Source organism: Acartia tonsa, chromosome 1 (assembly GCF_053477335.1).
Source record: "Acartia tonsa isolate MP-2025a chromosome 1, ASM5347733v1, whole genome shotgun sequence".
Classification (NCBI taxonomy): domain Eukaryota; kingdom Metazoa; phylum Arthropoda; class Copepoda; order Calanoida; family Acartiidae; genus Acartia; species Acartia tonsa.
Genome location: NC_137260.1, coordinates 20,140,057 through 20,159,488, shown reverse-complemented (window position 1 = coordinate 20,159,488; position 19,432 = coordinate 20,140,057). Strand labels below are relative to the sequence as shown.

Sequence of the window (19,432 nt, the reverse complement as noted above, 5' to 3'; positions counted from 1 at the left end):
GCCGTTTCTTCACAGTTCCATATTGTACCCCTATAAAGCAACTGCCATGCAAAATCTCTGACCTGTAACTCTTTTTTTTTAGTTGAGTTCCTTTGTTGACTTTTAGTTTTGGTTTCAAAAAGTGGCACATCCGCCTCCCCCCTTTTGTCTGTAAATTGATGCTATATATCATTTTTCAATATGACTAAGAACCAGTTCTAATCCACTGGATTTTAATCGTTTTTGGAGCCATGCTGGTTTTACAATGATTAATCGTAATCTTCGATGAAAAAAATCTCTTAGCTCCTTCTCAATGGAAATAATTTTTGTTATCATTTTTGCTCTGAGTTTCCCTAAATTTCATTGTCATCTACTGCTTAGTTATTCCTTGAAAAGGGTCATCCTTGTTTGGCACAAGATTTAATTTTTCCCCTGCTGCGAAATTTTTTTTCTTTTCCCCTCCTAGTTTTTTTTCAGCAATGAAGGGGAAAAAATGGAAAAACATTCAGGACTCTTTATTGTATTCATATATTATCACCCCTCCCACATATTCTTTTAGTTTTTTTTCACCAAGGAGGGGAGTAAAAGGGAAAAAAAAGTTAATTGTTCTTTTAATTTTTACATTTTTTCCCCGAACCACATATTTTTTATTCCCCCCCCCCCCCCCTTTAGCAGGGTCATATTTGCAGAATATACATACACCCCTGGTTTATCAATGCTATAAGATTTGCAAGGGAATAAACGTTTTAATTAGGTAACTACTTAAATGTTTAAACATATTATTGCAAGAAGGAGCTACATCCAAATGCATTGGGAATGAACTTTTTGTCATTATCCACTGAAAACTATTTTTGGATCATTTTGAGTCTATATATTAATATTTGTGTAATGTTTTTGATATGATTATTCCTTTTTAATGCAAGGGAAAAATCTTTAAAATCTTCAAGAGTAACTTATAGAAAAATATTTGAAAATTAAATAAAAACATATACAGTCCTGACGTATAAGTTTTGTTGTACTAATATAAATTGTAAATCCTTATTGTTCAACCAGAACTTATTTATTCCTAAATCAGACGATTATTATTAGTTTAATATTATTATACAATCTCTTTTCAGATTATTTTTTAGAAAGAAAATGTGATTATTATAAAAATGTGGTAGTGAACCCAAAAATTGGGTTAGGTAGGTAAGTACGTGAGTAAGGCTGCCAGGTCTATTTCATCATAGTTTATTTAAGTAAATCAGTTGCATCCTGAAATATTATTGAAATTTTTATCTTTAATGCAGCTTATACCAATAAAGAAATTAATTCAAAAAATATCACGAAACCCATACATTGTTTTCAGCTGTCGTTGGGGGGAAACAGAGTAAAATTGACGACCTCTCCATTTGCCCCCCAATTATTATTTAAGATTTATATCTCTTGTTGGTTATACCCTTTACCTTCTTAAAATGTCCTTTTTACATTTAACTTGTTTGCTTTATTAAATTATATTACAGTTTGTACTTTGATCGTTCAGAATGTAAAAAAATGAGATAAAAAAGTACACTTAGTTACAGTTTTGAGCGTACTTGAGAAGTAGTGAAATATTCAATAAAAATTTGCGTCTACAAATTAATTAACACAAAAATAATATTTCAGATTAAGAACCTTGCGGCAAAATAATTTGATAATTTTAAGGAAATGTGTAGCTTAATTTAGATGTACTTACCTTTTAATAGCTGTTGAATTATATTTTTTGTCTTCACATATATAAAAAGCAAATCAAACCTAATAAATGTTTTTGAACTTGAAAAGAAAACTATTCCTAACAGACCGTTTATGATCCAAATATTCTTATTTATAGTTGTCAAAAACAAGGGCGTCCAAACTTTTTCATTTGGGGGGGGGGGGAATTTTACATTTTTGGGGGGAATGATCCCCCCCCCCCCCTATTGGACGTCCTTGGTCAAAGGGGGCCTTGTTTTTGCTACAGCATGACAATAATTCTAGTGGTGCCTGATTGTTTGTTATTTATTAAAAACAAAATTATATATGCAGACGGTATTTTTGTAACTTATGCGTGTAATCATTTTTCTGAAAATGTGACTTTCCTCATACAAAAATTTGACATTTTTGGACGTCAAACAAAAGCTGCTTGGTAAACGTTAATTGTTCTTTCGATTATCTTTATGGCTAATCCATATTTATCATCCTTATAATAAAGTAACAGGATGTCTGTTTGTCTGTCTGTGTGTACCGAAGGATCTTGCTAACCGCTGAACCGATCGGGTTCTCCTTAACAGGGTAGCTTCTCATAGGTCCCGGGAAGGTTTTTAAATATTTTGGGGAGGGTACCACAACCCTCCAAAGAGAAAGTGCCCATAATTCTCCCACCCCCAATTTTTAAAAAAAAATTTAATGGAGGGGGTCACATCCCCCCCACAAAAAAAAATTCCACCCCCCAATTTTTTTTTTCATTTTTCTTTTAAAATCAAAAATAATAGATTGGGTTATCAATTTCGACTCTCCCCTCCTTAAGTACCCCTAGAGGCCTCTAGCGGCGTAGCCGCTAGTATTTACTTAAAGCATTAAAGATTCACTACTCGAAGTACCTAACTCGCTAAATGAACTTCGTGCAACTATCTCTTTTAAAAATAAATTGTACCCCTTGATTTTTAACTTTCAAAATAACTGTTGAATTAGGCTTCATATTAGCTTCTTTTTTTTCAGGGAAATGAATCCGTCCTGTATAATAGATAGCTTCAACAACAACACAAATATAACATGAAAGAAAATGAAAATAATGTTCTGAAAATTCTGTAAAAATGACTGCTTCTTTGGACCAAATTACTCCAGGGACGAATACTTAAATTGAAAAGCCTCTTTATTAGATGTAGTTTGGTGTCCTTGTTTTCCTGTACAGGGTTGAAATACAATTATAGAAAAATGACAAGTTACTAAGCAAAATTTTCTAAATTATGTCTAAATTTTGCATAGAAGTTTTTTTAATAGGTTAGGTTAAGTATTGGTTTACGAGAGGCATGCAGAGTTAGATGTGATTTTATACACATTGAGAGAGGGCAATGGAAGTCAAACTATTGAATGTTCTAAAAAATTAAATAATTTTACAAGCTATATAGCAGGGTCCGGCAGTCGCTCCTCAGCTGCACATAGGCCTAAATTTCAAATTTGAGAATGTTAATTTTAAGTATCGACGCTAGGGGCGTACGCGTCACCATTGCTGGAAGATTTGCGCCAGGACAAAGATTTACGCAATTCCTTCCTGAATGCCATAGCTCTGTCATCATTAGCGTGTCTTGGGGCTGGGTTGTTCTATGTTTACAGCATACTGGAACCTTTTGTAGGTACGTATTATTTTATGGTAGGTATATCAAATCATTATTTTGTGTTGACCAAATATTTCTTATGTATAGGGATGTAATAAAAGAGATATTTTAGAATTATCAATTTAACTGTAAGCCTGCGTGAATTAAATATTAGTATAAGTACCTACCCATCAAATATATATTTTATTTCAATACCTCTAACCAAACCAATGCTCTTTTATTAGTTGTCATATGACAAAGTATTTTTTTAGTACCTCAAGCCTGGGCACTTTTGACCGGCGTGTTGCTGCACCCCTACAAGCGGTCACTGGTCTAAGTTTATTTTTATTTTAGTACCTCTAGCCTGGGCACTTTTGACCGGCGTGTTGCTGCACCCCTACAAGCGGTCACTGACAAACAAGTTACGGCAAGCGCTTATGAAAATTCAACAGAATGAAACGAATGCGGGTCTTACTGTTGCTAAATCTCTACTTACTTCAATAGGTAGGTACCTACAAAAATTAAAAACTTAATAAGTCAAAGAATAATGTAATTGTCCCTGAATGTAATAAGTTTTTTGGTATGCTATTGCTAAGATATAGCTAAACACTAAACCGAGTAATTCATTGTTTAGTAGAGGCTTCTCTTAGCTACCGGGTTGGTTTAAAGCTGTTTTATTTTTAGATTGAAGTCTTATTGTTTATACCTAATCGTTGTATATTATTTTAGATAATGTATTTGACTATATTGGCGTGTACTGCCTGTCCAAATGGCGTCCTATTGGGTCCAGCCTCTTGGTTGGGCTCTGGGCCTACCTGGTTTACCTGTATACACCTGATCATTGTGTCAAAGCTCTCACTGTTCTAAGGCATTTCTTCTTTCATTTTTAATTATAATGTAGAATATATAGGTACATTGATTATTTCAGGGGAAAAATTGTAGTCAATTTAGGTTGCTATTCACTTTCATTCATTGATAAAGAGAGGGATCCGGAGGGGGGGATTGTTATTTTAGCCTGTTACAAAGTTTACTTTATTAGTAAACAATATAATCTGGTGTAAGATTCAAGTAATGATAAATCCATTTTTGGATCTAACTTAAGTTTTGGGGTCAGTTAAATAGAATATTAGATTTTTACCTTCATTCTTTCAACTTTCCCTAGAAAGGGGGGGGGGGGGAAATGTGGTGACTCGTCACACGACATACCAGCAATTTTATTTTGGGTGCTACTCCCTTAGTTTTAGAGATAATTGGATGAAATCTTTTGGGCTGGGTCACTAATTACCCAAACTATTGGTATCTTTAAAAAAAAAAACGGCGGCGGGACCGCCGCTCCCGCCGCCACCAAAAAAAAAAATTTTATTGCATTTCTCGCCGAATTAGGCAATTTGGAATCATTTGAGACCATGTTATTTCTTTCAAAAAATTTTTCCCTTACAAGCACCCCTGCGGGGTCATTTTTTTCAAATTCTCGTTTATCAAGGTATATCTTAAATTCAGTGCTACTCCTGTGCTTTTAAAGATATTGAAACAAAATCTTATTAGGTAGGTCAGTAAAAAAATACAGCGGCGGGACCGCCGCTCCCGCCGTCCGCCGCCGTTTTCCGCCGCCACCAAAAAAAATTTTTTATTGCATTTCTCGCCGAATTAGGCAATTTGGAATAATATGAGACCAAGTTATTTTTTTCAAAAATTTCCCTAAAACTAAAGGAATAGCATACTGTATTTAAGTTATACCTTCATAAACGATAATTTGAAAAAATGACTCAAGTCCCCCCGCAGGGTTGCTTGTAAGGGGAAAAATTTTAGAAAAAAATAACATGGTCTCAAATGATTCCAAATTGCCTAATTCGGCGAGAAATGCAATAAAAATTTTTTTTATGGTGGCGGCGGAAAACGGCAGCGGCCGGCGGGAGCGGTGGTCCCGCCGCTGTTTTTTTTGAAAGATACCAAAACTTGGGGTAATTAGTGACACAAACAAAAAGATTTCATCCAATTATCTCTAAAACTAAGGAAGTAGCATACTGTATTTAAGATATACCTTCATAAACGAGAATTTGAAATAAATGACTAAGTGGTGGCGGCGGAAAACGGCGGCGGGCGGCGGGAGCGGCGGTCTCGCCGCCGTTTTTTTTAAAGATACCAATAGTTGGGGTAATTAGTGACCCAGCCCAAAAGATTTCATCCAATTATCTCTAAAACTAAGGGAGTAGCACCCAAAATAAAATTGCTGGTATGTCGTGTGACGAGTCACCACATTTCCCCCCCCCCCCCCTTTTATTTGAAAATAAAAAACAAAGAACAAATGAATCAGAGACTGTTTGCTGATAACTATACCTGGATTTTTTGCAAGAGTTCAAACCACCCATGTTCTTGTTAGCAGTTTACTCTTTGTATCTTCCATCATTCTACTTCCTCAATATAAGGTGGGTTCTAATCTCTTTGAATCTTTTTTCATATACAAGGTTAGTTCTTTGTATATTTTATCATATATAAGGTTAGTTTTAATATTTTTGTTCATTTTGTAACCTTTCTATCGTTTTTTTTTAGTTTAACTTTTTGGACATTAGGGGCTTTCTAGTATTTTGAATAATTGTACTTTTTCAATTAAATGTATTTTGATGTTCATGTTTCTTCAATTATCATTTCCTTATTTAAGGTATTCTGTATACTAATATCCAGTATAACCTGGCTGATGGTTGGCTCTCTGCTGGTGAGCTACCTGTGGCCACCTTTAGTTTACCTCCTCTCATCAGCTGTTATCCTGGGCTATGTTTCTACTAATTACTGGAGGGATCCAGATACCTCTGATATTCAGGAAAACTTGCATTCAGGGATTTGCACTGACATCCTGCCACTAAAGAAAATTGAATTTGGATACCTAGCTATATTTTATAAACATTATACTTTTGATCCATGTGGCATATTAATTTAGTTAGGTATTATATCTTACATGGTAAATTCTATTAAATACTGATACAACTCGATAGTACAAGTAATAATTTTTTTCGAGAATATTTAGCGACAACGAGTTCACTAGGTACTACATTTTTTTTCTTTTTATTTTATTGTAAGATAAATTCAAATGAACTCGGAGTTTTTAAGTAAATTAAATAAATGCTTTTAATTATTGAAGTACCTTACTATTTAATAAAAATTATTAAAAGTTTAATTTACAAGAAAAATTATTACTTCATGCTGATTTAGTTAAATTAGGATACATCAAGAAAATAACAATTATCAAAGAGTATTCTAACTCGTATATTGTAAACAACATGACTGACAGTCTTAATTCCTTTGAATGGTAGGCATATAAATTATTATAGCAATGAAATATAATGCAATTATATACCCAGGGAGGAAGTGGCTCAACAGGAGACAACGACGAAACTGATGGCGAAAATTCGCGTGTCCGAACCTTTATCATCTATGTCCTGCGCAAACTTACCCTCATACAGACACCCTCTATTGGAGAAGATTCGCCTGATGCCAATAAGGAAAGATTTAAAAGTTTTGAATGTGATTTATATCAGCTTATACCAACAACGAAATTTTATTCACTCCAAAAAAAAAATAACAAATTTTGTTGATTTAGAATTCTCTTAAAATCATGAAATTTCTTTTTCACAAAAAAAATATTCTATAAGACTTTTTTATGTCATGTCTTTCTCACAAAAATTAATTTAAATACCTAGACTTTAAAATCTTTAATTTCTAGATGGATGATAGCAGGATTCTTGCAGGCCAAGTCAAAGTTCCATCCACTTCCACGCCATTAGCTTCTGGTCCAGGGATTGATCAATACTGACCTAAACTAAATAATATATGTATGATCAGCACATTCAATTTTATTGAATTTTTCATATAAATCCATTTATATGAAAATGAATTAAATACTTAGGTACATCTAGGGTTGGCAATCCGAATCCGGAATCCAGAATCCGGAACACGCCCAATTTTTAGCCAATTTTGGAATCCGAAATCGGAATCCGTTTTTCAATGGCGGATTCGGATTCTTAATTGGTAGGCTAAAATTAGCGTCCTTAGTTTTTCTTTCAACTCCGCCTTTTTGAAGGCAAAGATTATCATCATTATATATAATATCTTTTAAAATCTGGTTTGATTCTCGGAAGTGAATTATAGAGAACACCAAGAACATTAATTTTTAGGACAGTTGTAGCACTTATTTTTTTTAAATTTAAAAAAAAGCCTTTTAAAATATTGCTAGAATCCGGAATCCGCGGGAACCCGCCTTTTTTTGGACGGATTCTTGTAAGAATCCGAAATCCGAATCCGAATCAGGTCTATAAATTTGATGGATTGCCATCCTTAGTACATAACCACACTTTTTTATTTCTAGGTAAGATATTTCTTTTTAAAAAGGTAAACAAATTAACTTTTACCCTGATATCTTCTTTTTATTTATCCTGAATAATACCTATATCAGATTGTATTCCAATTTATGAATAAAACGAGAGAGCATTGAAAAAAGTTTTTGAATTGGTGGAAGAACCGAACATTAGATGACAAAAATCATAAAAATATATTTTTATTCTAATAATTATATTTGAGTGAGTATTGAATCAATACTATTGATTGACCCATAGGAAATTTAAAGCAACTTCCAACAACATCCACCCCTTTGGCCACAGCTTCTAAACCATACACAACAACTTCAACACCTTTGACAACAACCACCAAGCCTTCAGAAATGGGTGGAGTAGTAGGTAGGTATAAATAAATGGATACCTAAGAAAAAGTTTACGGCATTAAAGTGAAGGCATGCTTAAAAAAACTATAAAATGCAAATAGGATTATTTATACCAAACTTACGTATTAAGAGCGAAATTTTCTCCACGGTCGAGCCGTCAATCCATAATGGTTAGATCTTGTCTTTAATATAGACATGTTAAAATTGTCCAACATATCTGAAACGTTTGATTTTTTGAGCTTCGCTCTGATTATATTAGTTTTACATAAATTGAAATTAAATATTCTATTGGTTAAGCCTTTGATAACTTGTTTTAAAGATTTAATTAAATTTAAAGTTGCCAAATCCTTCAATTGCTTCAAACAGAGCTTGTCTAACGTTATTGAACCTCGTAAATAACCTGTAAAACTTTGATATTATTTCTTACCAAAAAAGGCACAAAGCATTAAAAAGATATCTTTGGTTTTCTAAAAAAGTTATAAAATTAGGACCAGCTGGTATTTTGGCAACAAGATTTGGGGAAGGAGAAGGAACTCCAACTAAGCCACGCGGACTTCAGCTAGGTAAGAAACAGAATCAATTATTTTGTCAATTTGCACGCCAATATATGCAAATTTAATAATCTAAGTATTAATCCAGCTTTTTTTACTCCATAGTGTTTGTTACCTTATTTACTTAATTTTTTTGGTTCACCTTATTTGCCATTCCTTTTTTTCAAACTTGATTGTAAAAATTGGCACGTTTACTTTACCTTCTAAAAAATATCACCCTGACATGATTTTAAGGAGGTTTAGGGGGTGAAAAGAGAAAATGTATTTTTTGTTAAAAATATTATTGTTTTTGTTAGGATCAACGCCAAAGTTAGATTTCAAGATTCCCCACCCTGGTGTTTCTGCATTGAAGAAGGAACATGGTGTCTTGGCTAATAGACCAAATATATCTGAAATAGGTACGTACAAAAGAACTTCATGAGTGTTTAGATTTACTGAGTTTTAATAAACAAATGATGCTATTATAAAGTTAACTGTCATAGTAAATTTATGATAGCATTCATAAAGAGGGTTTTAAAATCTAGCTAAAGGGTGAGCAAAAAAATGCGAAGATTTTTAAAATTCAAATTGCGCGGCTTGTGTTAATCGTAGAAAAAAAGATAGGCATACTGTTGGAACCGCCATGAAGTCTATTTTTTAAAATATAAGAACGATTCCTGTGCTACGCGTTAAAATGTCCCCACTGACGTAAAACTTGACTTGCGAGTATATTACTAAATATTAGAGAATAGGGTGTGCCAAAAGAACTGCGTGCATTTTTAAATTTCAAATTGCGCAGCTGATATTAATAGAAGAAAAATTTTACGCATACCGTTAGAACCGTTATGAACTCTAGTTCATGGAAATATAAGAACGGTTCATGTGCTACAAATAATCTAAGAGCTAGTTGGTAAAATGTCCCAAACTTTATTCGCAAGTCAAGTTTTAAGTTTCCAAAAAATAGACTTCATGTTGGTTCTAACAGTATACTTAACATTTTTCTACTTTTAACACAAGCCGCGAAATTTGAATTTTAAAAATCTACGCATTTTTTGCTCACCCTTTAATTGAACTAGGTAATGTATTTAGAGATAAAAAAAAGGGCTTTGGGATAAATGTACCAGTTGTACCAACCAATTGTTTTTTTCTTCTACAACTGTACAACTAAAATCCTGAAACTTTTCATTATCAATAAATTGAACAAAATATTAAAGAAATGTCATAATAATAATAATAGATCATTTTCATCAGGTAGAAACATTGGTGCGAGTACACCACGATCGCGTCTGGGCCGGTCATTCAGATACCAGCGCAGAAAATCTTCACTGGCTGAAATGAAACATGACTCCATGAGGTAAATCCTATAATTTGATCAGATAAAAATGATAGTGGTACCTATATTTACTAAATGTTCAAAGATATCCTTGTGGACATGTTATTATAAGTAGAAACTAACTTTTTATATAAAAAACGGAAGAAAATCAAATATTATAGCTTTTATCTATAATACAAAGTAGAACGATGTCTGTCCGTCTGTCCGTCTGACCGTCTGACCGTCTGACCGTCTGTCTGTCTGTCTGTCTGTCCGTCCGTCCCTTAAGATCTCGGTAACCACTGAACCGATCGGATTCTACTCTTCAGGGTATCTACCTATTGGTCCTGTGGTGGTTTTAAGCTATTTTCTTGGGGGGTGGGACACCCCCAACGCCCCCCCAAAAACAAAAAAATCCCCCTCATTTTTTTTTTTTTTTTTTTTTTTTGTAAGAAATATCCTTGGTCCTTTGTAGAAGATTCCTTTGAGGAATATTTCCTTTGTGGAAGATTTCCTTGGTCCTTCTTATTATTTTTTTTTTTTTACAAATTTCACCTTACACTTTTTTTACCATCTCTTGGGGCAAAGCCCCTAGAGGCTAGGGGCGAAGCAGCTAGTGAATTATAAACGACTTAAAGTTTCTATGTAAAACTAGGGGCCGTGATTCAGCAAATTTCTTCCAATTGAAATTGCCAAAAAAATTGATATTTTTGTGGCGTAAATCTTGTTTTGTGCTGTAACTAAAGGGAAGAAAGGGGTAGTGGAGAAGGAAAGTGGTTTATGAGGATATTTTCACGTAGAAATGTTTGTCAGAATCCTTTTCCATTGTTCCTGAGTCTAACTGTAAAATATGTAAATTTTCAGATATATTTACCTGGCCCTGTGGTGCTGCATGTTAGTACAGGTTTGGCTGCATCCTGATCTGATTATTCTTGTGCCTTTATCCATCCTCTACACCTCTATCAAAAGGAATCAACATTACAATTATTATATTCTTTATAAAGGAGAAGGACTTTCCGACTGCGTGTGTCAAAATTGATTGGGAAAATGTTACAGATTTTAATTTACAATCTGCAAATGCAAAAACTTGTTTAATGAAGATTTTGAGAACAAAATAAAAAAATATGTTAGGCATGATTGAAAATATGCAAAAGGCAGGTTTATCAAGGATTTAACAGCTAATGGTTTGATTTTGTTGAATAAATGTTTCTTATTCTATTTCTACCTAATTAGGTTTCTGGTGTGTGTGTGTGTGTATTTCATTTAACAATAAGTAGCTATTATTAATACGTAATTGTAAGGTGAATTATGTCTTTCCTAAGAAAGTTACTTGTGTCCTTGTGAGGAAGAACTTAATTTCGACTTGATAAAAAAATAAATTTTAAAATGCCCATCAAAGCGTATATTTATGCTTCATGCAATAGATGTTCTGCCTAATCTATCTAACAAACTAAATTTTATTTAACACTACCTAGCTAGTTTCAAAAACAATTTAAATAATATTTAAAAATATAAAATGTCCCATCAAAGATCTTTCTTTCTGTATATGAGATAGGATTGATAATTTTTTGTTTCCCCAACCCTGTGAAGTCGAGGCTGTTCAACTATAAAACTTTACCAATTTTATATTATAGTTGAACTGCTGTAAAAAACTGTTTTCATTGCCGATTTTTACTTACGTTTTGAAATAATTCATTAAAATTATATATGAAAATTATTACATACTATATATTTATTTAAATTTTGACTTTGAATGAGTATTTGATACCACTAGGTATTGAGGAAATATTTGAATATTAGGTAGGTATAGATTATTTTTTATTTTCAAAATTTTACACCATTCTATTCTTTGAATGAAAAGGTTTCCTTGAATTTTATGATCCTTGTCCCTCCTTGCTTATTAGTACTTTATTGTTATATTCGCCCCAAATCGGAGAATTTGTACACTTTAGGTTTATATCCTTTCTCCTTGACAAAGGTAACCCTAAAGTAGAATATGTTTGCTTAATGGAGGGATAATTAGAGTTCCTTTGATCTATATACACATAGAAGTTCCTACTTTGCTGCAGAATTTGAAACTATTGCAAAAAAATCGCAACAATTTTGATTTTCAAGTATTATGAATAAACATTTAGAGTGGTCTGCTTTTTTAGGCAATTTTATTGAAGCTTTTGAAAACTTTAATGCCTAGCGAATCTGAACAGAAAAAGATGACATCCTATTATATGAGGCAGTAAGGGTTATTTATCTGAAGCTTAAGATCTCAATAACTAATGAACTGGTTGGGTTTTCTTTTTTAGGTAGCCTTTAAATGTTCCTGTGATGGTTTCAGCTATTTTTCTATCCTCTGCATCTTTATATATACAGTGTGTTTTTTTATGAGAACTTTTTTGAAAGCAATTTTACCCCACTTATAGATATCAGAATTTAATGATTAATGGCTTATTTTCTTCGTTTTTTAAGGCAATTAATAGAACAACAAAAAAATATTTCAGTTTTTATTTAAAAAGTACAGTAAAATCTAAAATTCAAAACTTAGGTGTCAACATCTAAAAACGGTTTTAGCGCATTTTTCTTATGCTCAAATAATCAACCTTTTGCAAGAATGGCTGCTAAACACTTCAAAGTTGAGATATAGAGCTAAAAATGTATACAGATACTATTAGGTACATGTACTAGAACATATCAAAGTTTGAAGGTCATATCTCAACCAGGGAGGGAGTACTGGCCCCCCAAAGTCGACTACAGAAAATCCATTTTTTAAAGAAAAAATGCGCAAAAACCATTTTTATATGTTGACACCTAAGTTTTGAAATTTTACTGTACTTTTTAAATAAAAACTGAAATATTTTTTTGTTGTTCTATTAATTGCCTTAAAAAACAAAAAAAATAAGCCATTAATCATTAAATTCTGATAACTATAAGTGGGGTAAAATTGCTTTCAAAAAAGTTCTCATAAAAAAAACACACTGTTTATATAGAGCCATTAGAGGCCAGAGGTGTAGCCAATAGTAAAATTGAAAGAATTGATTATGAAAAGTTAACAAAAAGGAAGTGGGGTTTAATTTTGGATTGGTATATTTTAAAACATTACAATAGAAAATTGAATTCATAACAAGTAATTTGTTGCTTTGAAAGGGCTTACAATATTAACAGCAAACATTTGAATACCTTCCACACATAACCACATACAAACTCTAGGTACTTCATACATACAAACACAAGTACGCAGTCAATTATAAAGCATGACAGTACTAATTTTACCTCAACTTATAGAACCATACAGGATAAGCTTTATTTAGAATGACAAACCATGGTTTAACTTTGCCTGTAAAATTCGAACGTGAATAAAATAAAGGGAAAGCGTTAAATGTTTAACATCATTTTAAATTTTGTTTCTGTATTAAAGTTTCAGTTTTCTAAAATCTTTAGTAGTCATGTGCTATTTTTATTGTCCCCTGAATAAATATATACTCATTCTTAATTCCACTTAGGTATTTAGTCTTTATTTAATGCATGCTAGAAGAAAATTATTGGGCAAAAATCATTGAGATGACTATTATTCAAAAGTAATTTATCTTAACAGAAGTAAACAGCCTAAAACCTAACCAAGAATAGCCTCCTGAAAAATGTAGACATATAGTGCAGCCGTTTATGAGATCTAGATTTACAAATATAATCTGATACTTAAGGATTTTTAAAAACTATTGAACTTGTAAGGGTCTATAGAATTTTAATGTTGACCATTGAACAGATTTCTGAAATACATAGCCAGCCTGGACATAGTACAAGACCAAGTGACCATAGTGTACAGTGCAGTGTACTCATGGTACTCCGACAATTCTGATGTACTCTTCCCATATCCTGTTAGGCTTGTCACCTCCTTGCTGTACAGCATGGAAAGAAATGCTCTTAAGGTATAAAGATCTGACATAATTCAATCCTACTTTTTCATACAATCTTTAAACCAAGACAGTTTTAAAATCCAGAAGTTTTAAGTTAAGAAAAAACTTAATTTGATCATTAATGAAATATTTCTGTTGTACTAACTTTTTATTTGTTTAGGTGACAACGCACTATGTAGATGATATTGTAACAGTTTTTCTCATCAGTAATATTGTTTTGATTACAATATTTGCCAGTATTTTTATATCAATTCAAGTAAGTAAGAATTCTAATTAGGGTGGTATTATTTTTTTTTTATAGAAAATAATAATCAAAAATAATACCTACATGATATTGTCAATAGTTTTATTAGGTGTTACTGTTGAGATTTCTTTTTAAAACAAACTTTGGTTTTTGGTTGTCAAAATAGTTTTCCATCACATGAAGTAAATCCTTTTTTCTTATAATTAATTTGTTGTATCTTCTTTAACAATATTTTTAGGTTTATGCTGAATCTGCTTACATAATTCAATCAGTGGCCAGCATAGCAAGTTCTTTAGAGATGAAAGATTCTTTTGTTGTGTCAACTTTTAACATTACTCTTCCAGAGAATACATCTATGGAAGGAGTTATGGATGAGGCTTATACATATGGCAGGTATCCTACTTTTTGCCTTATTTGCATAAAATTACATAATAGACTAAGTCTACCTACATTAACTAATATGGCAAAACTCACTCACCTCGCATTATAAAAAGCTTGTTCTAAAAGCAGGAAGATGGATTAGTTCGCTATGATACACCCAGTCCATTAGAACGTCACATAGACACAAATCAGCTGACTTATCATGTACGTCCTGGCAGTTATATTTTGGCAGCTGTATTTAATCTTTGGCTTTGTAAGTTTCTATACATGTATTTACAGTTTGTGTGATCTTGATGATGGGTCATGTTACTGCCTAAAATATGGGATATCATTAATGATTAGCGCTAACAACAATATCTTAGAGAATTTAATAAAAGGGATAATAATATTATTATATTATGCTTTAGCTTAAAGCAGGTGTCAGACTTTGAGTTATTTCTTAATTAATGTTTTCTTTTGACTGCTATAGTAGGTCTATTTGATTTCTTATAGTCTACTCCCTAAATTATTGCAATGGCAAGTAAGTAAAACAGGAGAATTTTTATTTAAACCTCTTCCTTAATGAGAAACCCCAAAACGAAATTATTGATTTTTTGTTTGTTTTAGAACTTGGATATCTTCAACTCTGCATAACACTCTGGAAGGAACTGATACAAATATCATCAAAGAATTAGAAGAAAAGGTGATTTAGGGAATATGACGACTGCTATTTTAAGATTCAAGTTTTGTGGAGCAATTAATTACTTGAATTTTTGGGAAAAGCTTCAATATTAAAAAAATTGTAGTTCAAAGTCTGTAAAGGGTAGGTAAAACCTGTGGGAGTGGATCTAAAATAAAATAGTCCAATTTTAGGCCAATTGGAGTTGCCAGATAAAAATATTGTTTTCAGTAATTCAAAGTCTTACTATTTTGCCCTCGACTAGCGGCTTCACCCCTAGCCTCTTGGGGCTATGCCCCAAGAGGTAATTAAAAAAAAAAATTCAATACCTCTGGTGCAACGACCATCACATTTTTAAATGTTTTTTGGGGGGGTTTTGGGGTGTCCCATCCCCCAAGAAAATAGCCTAAAACCACCACAGAACCATAAGGTATATTACCTGAAGAGAAGAATCCAATCGGTTCAGTTGGTTACCGAGATCTTAAGGGACGGACAGACAGACGGTCGGACGGACTATTTTGTTATTTTTGGTTTTATGGCACTTCTCAAACATTGAACATAATTGTCCTTTATTATATAAGTAATCCCATGGTTTTAAAGATGATTTATTAAAGATGAGTATGAGAAAATACTTAATAATTCATTGCAAAAAAACACTATTTCATTTTCCAGAATTTTTGGATCTGAGAAACCTTCTGGGATTATTGAGAACATGGATGGGAGTTAATTTTTCTGAAAAATAATTTATAGATAGGGGAATTTAAAACTATTTTGTTTGAACATGTAAAATTGAAGAGATGAAAAAAGTAGAGATTAAAACACTTTGACTTAATAAGAGCATTTGACCACAGCCCAACACCTAAATTTACGGAATTACGCAAAAAAATGACCCTATCCATAGACGCTATAATTTTTCCAAGCAAAAAGCTTTTACCAAAGAAATTCAATTATTCAAAGCTGGCTTATCATGGGAATGAAATGAAAATCGCCTGTTTCGTACTAAAATTGGGCATAATTTCTAACCAATAAGGAGGATAAAAAAATTTATTTTCTTTGCTCATCTTTACACTTCATTTTACAATAGTAGTAACTTTTGGCCCCAGTAAGTGCCCAGAGGCCTTTAGCCGCACGTAAAATGTTTTCTTTTTAATCTATGTTAAGATCAGCTGTTAATCAAAAAGTATTTAAATGGCCAAGAGGTGGCGCTATTATAATTTTTTTGCAATTTCACTTGGAATAGGTACCCTCCCCCAAAATAGTTATAAACCTGCCCAGGCCCTATCAGTGGTACACTGTAAAGGAGAACTGTGTCGGTTCAACGGTTAGCGAGATTCTTGGGAACACACAGACAGACAGAAAACCTGTTACTTTATTATAAGGATTGTTTTCTAGTTCAATTTTCGCTTTCTCTGAATTTGTGGATATATAAGACAAAATGAATAATTTATTCCAAATGTAAAACCAATGACACATTCTTATCAGATTTGGGGACCATTGTTGTTTGCTACATGTATATTACAGTAGAATATTTGGATCTACTGCAGTTCATGGTAAAATATTGCTGGTAACGAATGCTTCCTGGTTCCTGGCAATATTACAAGATTCCTGGATCCAGCAGCACGCATATTCCCCTAAATCCTAGGTTTCTGTTAGCTGGCAATCTGCAAATTTTCCAGGTTACCAGCAATGAGAGAAGAATACTGGCTTACAGGAGTTTTTACCCCATACCCCTTATCACATTTTCCTAGGGGGTAAACAGCAATGATTAATAAGGGTCAGTTGCTTCAATTATTTTATTAATAGAGGTGGGAGAAGGATATAGGAGAGTTGGATCTTTATCTATAAATTTAACTGTTTCTATCTTAATATCCACTTTCGCGCCAAAATTTAGGCGCGACTTTTTATTTTTATAATATATTGAAAAGTGGGGGAGTTATTCGTAATTTTAATCGTATTAATAAATTAATTTATTTCTAGGTGAGGCTCTGAAATCAAACAGAAAAACTAACGAACTTGAACGCCTATAGAATGCCAAAACTTAATTCTAGCCTCTATAACCTAAACTAACCTAATTATAAAAAAAGTGCCGCGGCCAGGTTTCATTGTTTTTTTTTTTGGGGGGGGGGGGGGGGGAGGAGGAATCAAAATTGAATAAAAAAAGAAGAGGATAACGCCAACAATTATAGCCTAAATCAACAAAAACAGTGGCGTAACTGTGACGTACAGACCATGAAACCATGTAAGTAATTAGATTATGGCGGGAGATTTTTATTTCAAATTATTCTAAATATTCCCTCCCTTTTTTAGACTTTCAAATTTAAATCAATAAATATTTACACGCATATGTCTAAATTGGCGCCAAAATTTCGTAACTATACCTTACAACCCATCCCACTCAATACTGTACAGACAGCGCGAAGGATTTTAATTTAAAATAAAATATTTAGGAAAAGTAAGTTACAATTACATAATGAGTTTCATACTTATTAATAAGTAACAGGGTGTCCGTTTGTGTGTGTGTTTGACGGTCTTTGTACACAAAGGGATCTTGCCAACCGATAAACCAAAAAGTTTTAATATTCCCAGGACCTATTAACCTTAAAGTTTTTCCTGACTACTTTTATATTGTTACTTTACACCTTCGTAAACGTTGTATTAATAACTGTTGATAAAAATTAGAAATAAGGAATTTTTATAATATTTGTCTCCCCCCCCCCCCCCCTCTATCTCTAATTCATTATTTACATTTGATCAGTTTAAGGTTTTTAATCTAATGTGAATTGTTGCAGAGCGGAGCAATATTTATAGCTTTTCCTAACTCCCTCAATTAATACAGAGAAACACCACTACCCTCCCCCCCCCCCCCCACCCCACCACACCACATCAGACAAACATGCCAAAATAGCCATTTTTGAGTTGTGTGAATCTTATAAACCTCTAATTGTGGGGTAAGTGTAATAAAATGGAAATGTGAATTAAAAAGGGAAATATTGCTTTTTAACAGGAATATTTCAAACATGGTAGTGGCCAGGAATATGCATAAATTGCTGGTAAACAGGAAAGTTAAACATTGGTAGCTCCAGAAATATTTCTTGTTATGCTAGATCCAGGAATCTTCTAACATTGCCAGGAAACAGGAAGCATTCGTTACCAGCAATATTTTACCATGAACTGCAGTAGATCCGAATATTTAAATAGTTGAATTGTAACGCTGCTGTGTTACTGTTATTATTGTGACTACAGGAACTTATTTAGATGTGATAGAGACCGACAATGCTTTCACACTCTCAGTGTCCATACGTTACAGATTACAATGCCTACCATTGAGTGATTGATCTTCATCAATCAAATTTTGGTTATTTTCAAAACAAAGGACAAAATGTGCACAAAGTAGCATATCAACTAAGAACAACAGTTTCAAAGCCTGTTGTACAAATTAATGCAAATGAGGGATTGTTGATTAATACGTAGATACCAATAATGGAACAATACCAATGAATAGAGTATTTTTTTTGTTTTTACACAGACAAAATTTTTATATGAATATTTACAATAATTGAATAATGTAAATGTTTTGTTACAACACTTCATACTTTCACTATAGTACAAATCTTGGAAATTTTTAAAAATAAGGTAACACAATGTTCTACTTAAGTCAAAATTCTTAAGAACAATAATTTTGATCCAAATCCTTTACTGAAAGTACAAGACAGTGGCTAAAGTTTAGCATGACTTGGCTATTTATAGTTAATATTTAAACAACTACAGTTTGGCAAAATATAACCGAAAAAGAATGACAACGTGCTCAAAAGCGAAGTCAAACTAATGAAAAGGACAGGCATTCGAACATAAATAAATGTAGAGTAAAAAAGAAATGAGTAGGTATTTAACATTATTTAGAAAACTGAACGAAAATTTCTTATAGATGTATTCCAAATTTACTGAAATACGGTATGACTTGATTATTAAGCTATAAAAATTGGAAAGGATTTTAATGAATATAATAGATTTGAAATCTGCATAAAATTTTAAGGAATTTTTATAAAATTCGTTTTTTGTATAATTCTTTATCTATAAACGCAAATACAAATTAAGTTAAATAATTTTGACATCTGTGATTGGTGGATTGAAAACTATCTGCGCCCTGATTGGAGAAGCTTAAGTGACGTACATCATTCAACCAATTAGAGCGCAGGTAGCTTCCAATCCATCTATCCTATTGGTCAAAATTTATAAACTTAAATTGGATTTGCGCTTTTAAATAATGAATTATATAAAAAACGAATTTTATAAAAAATCCTTAAAATTTTTATGCAGATTTCAAATCTATTATATTCATTAAAATTCTTTCCAATTTTTATAGCTTATTGATTATATATATGGCAAATTCCTGTTAAAAAC

At 32.5% G+C, this 19,432-nt stretch overlaps 2 protein-coding genes across 2 annotated transcripts in view; both read left to right on the top strand.

Moving 5' to 3' along the window:
- The first annotated feature begins 1,095 nt into the window (after positions 1-1,095).
- On the top strand, positions 1,096-10,882 carry LOC145326804 (uncharacterized). The gene is made up of 14 exons (XM_080170225.1): positions 1,096-1,167; positions 2,695-2,822; positions 3,188-3,329; positions 3,645-3,794; positions 4,020-4,158; positions 5,605-5,716; positions 5,950-6,109; positions 6,648-6,787; positions 7,009-7,075; positions 7,898-8,017; positions 8,490-8,564; positions 8,849-8,950; positions 9,783-9,885; positions 10,708-10,882. Exons 2-14 carry the CDS (start codon positions 2,790-2,792, stop codon positions 10,880-10,882), a joined length of 1,518 nt encoding a protein of 505 aa, XP_080026351.1. The 5' UTR covers positions 1,096-1,167; positions 2,695-2,789.
- Positions 10,883-13,596: 2,714 nt separating this feature from the next.
- LOC145314562 (transmembrane protein 245-like) overlaps positions 13,597-19,432 on the top strand; it is a 36,943-nt gene continuing 31,107 nt past the window's right edge. The window contains exons 1-4 of the mRNA XM_080154534.1: positions 13,597-13,760; positions 13,909-14,004; positions 14,231-14,385; positions 14,980-15,055. Of these exons, the coding sequence (XP_080010660.1) occupies positions 13,740-13,760; positions 13,909-14,004; positions 14,231-14,385; positions 14,980-15,055 (348 nt within the window). The 5' untranslated portion in view covers positions 13,597-13,739. The remainder of the gene's footprint in view (positions 13,761-13,908; positions 14,005-14,230; positions 14,386-14,979; positions 15,056-19,432) is intronic.

Excerpts from the sequence above, each read along its gene's own strand:
- LOC145326804 (XM_080170225.1), top strand. The coding sequence starts at position 2,790 with ATGACTGCTTCTTTGGACCAAATTACTCCAGGG. Across the intron at positions 4,159-5,604 it reads AAAGCTCTCACTGTTCTAAG|AGACTGTTTGCTGATAACTA; the intron begins GCATTTCTTCTT and ends CAAATGAATCAG. Across the intron at positions 9,886-10,707 it reads ATGAAACATGACTCCATGAG|ATATATTTACCTGGCCCTGT; the intron begins GTAAATCCTATA and ends GTAAATTTTCAG.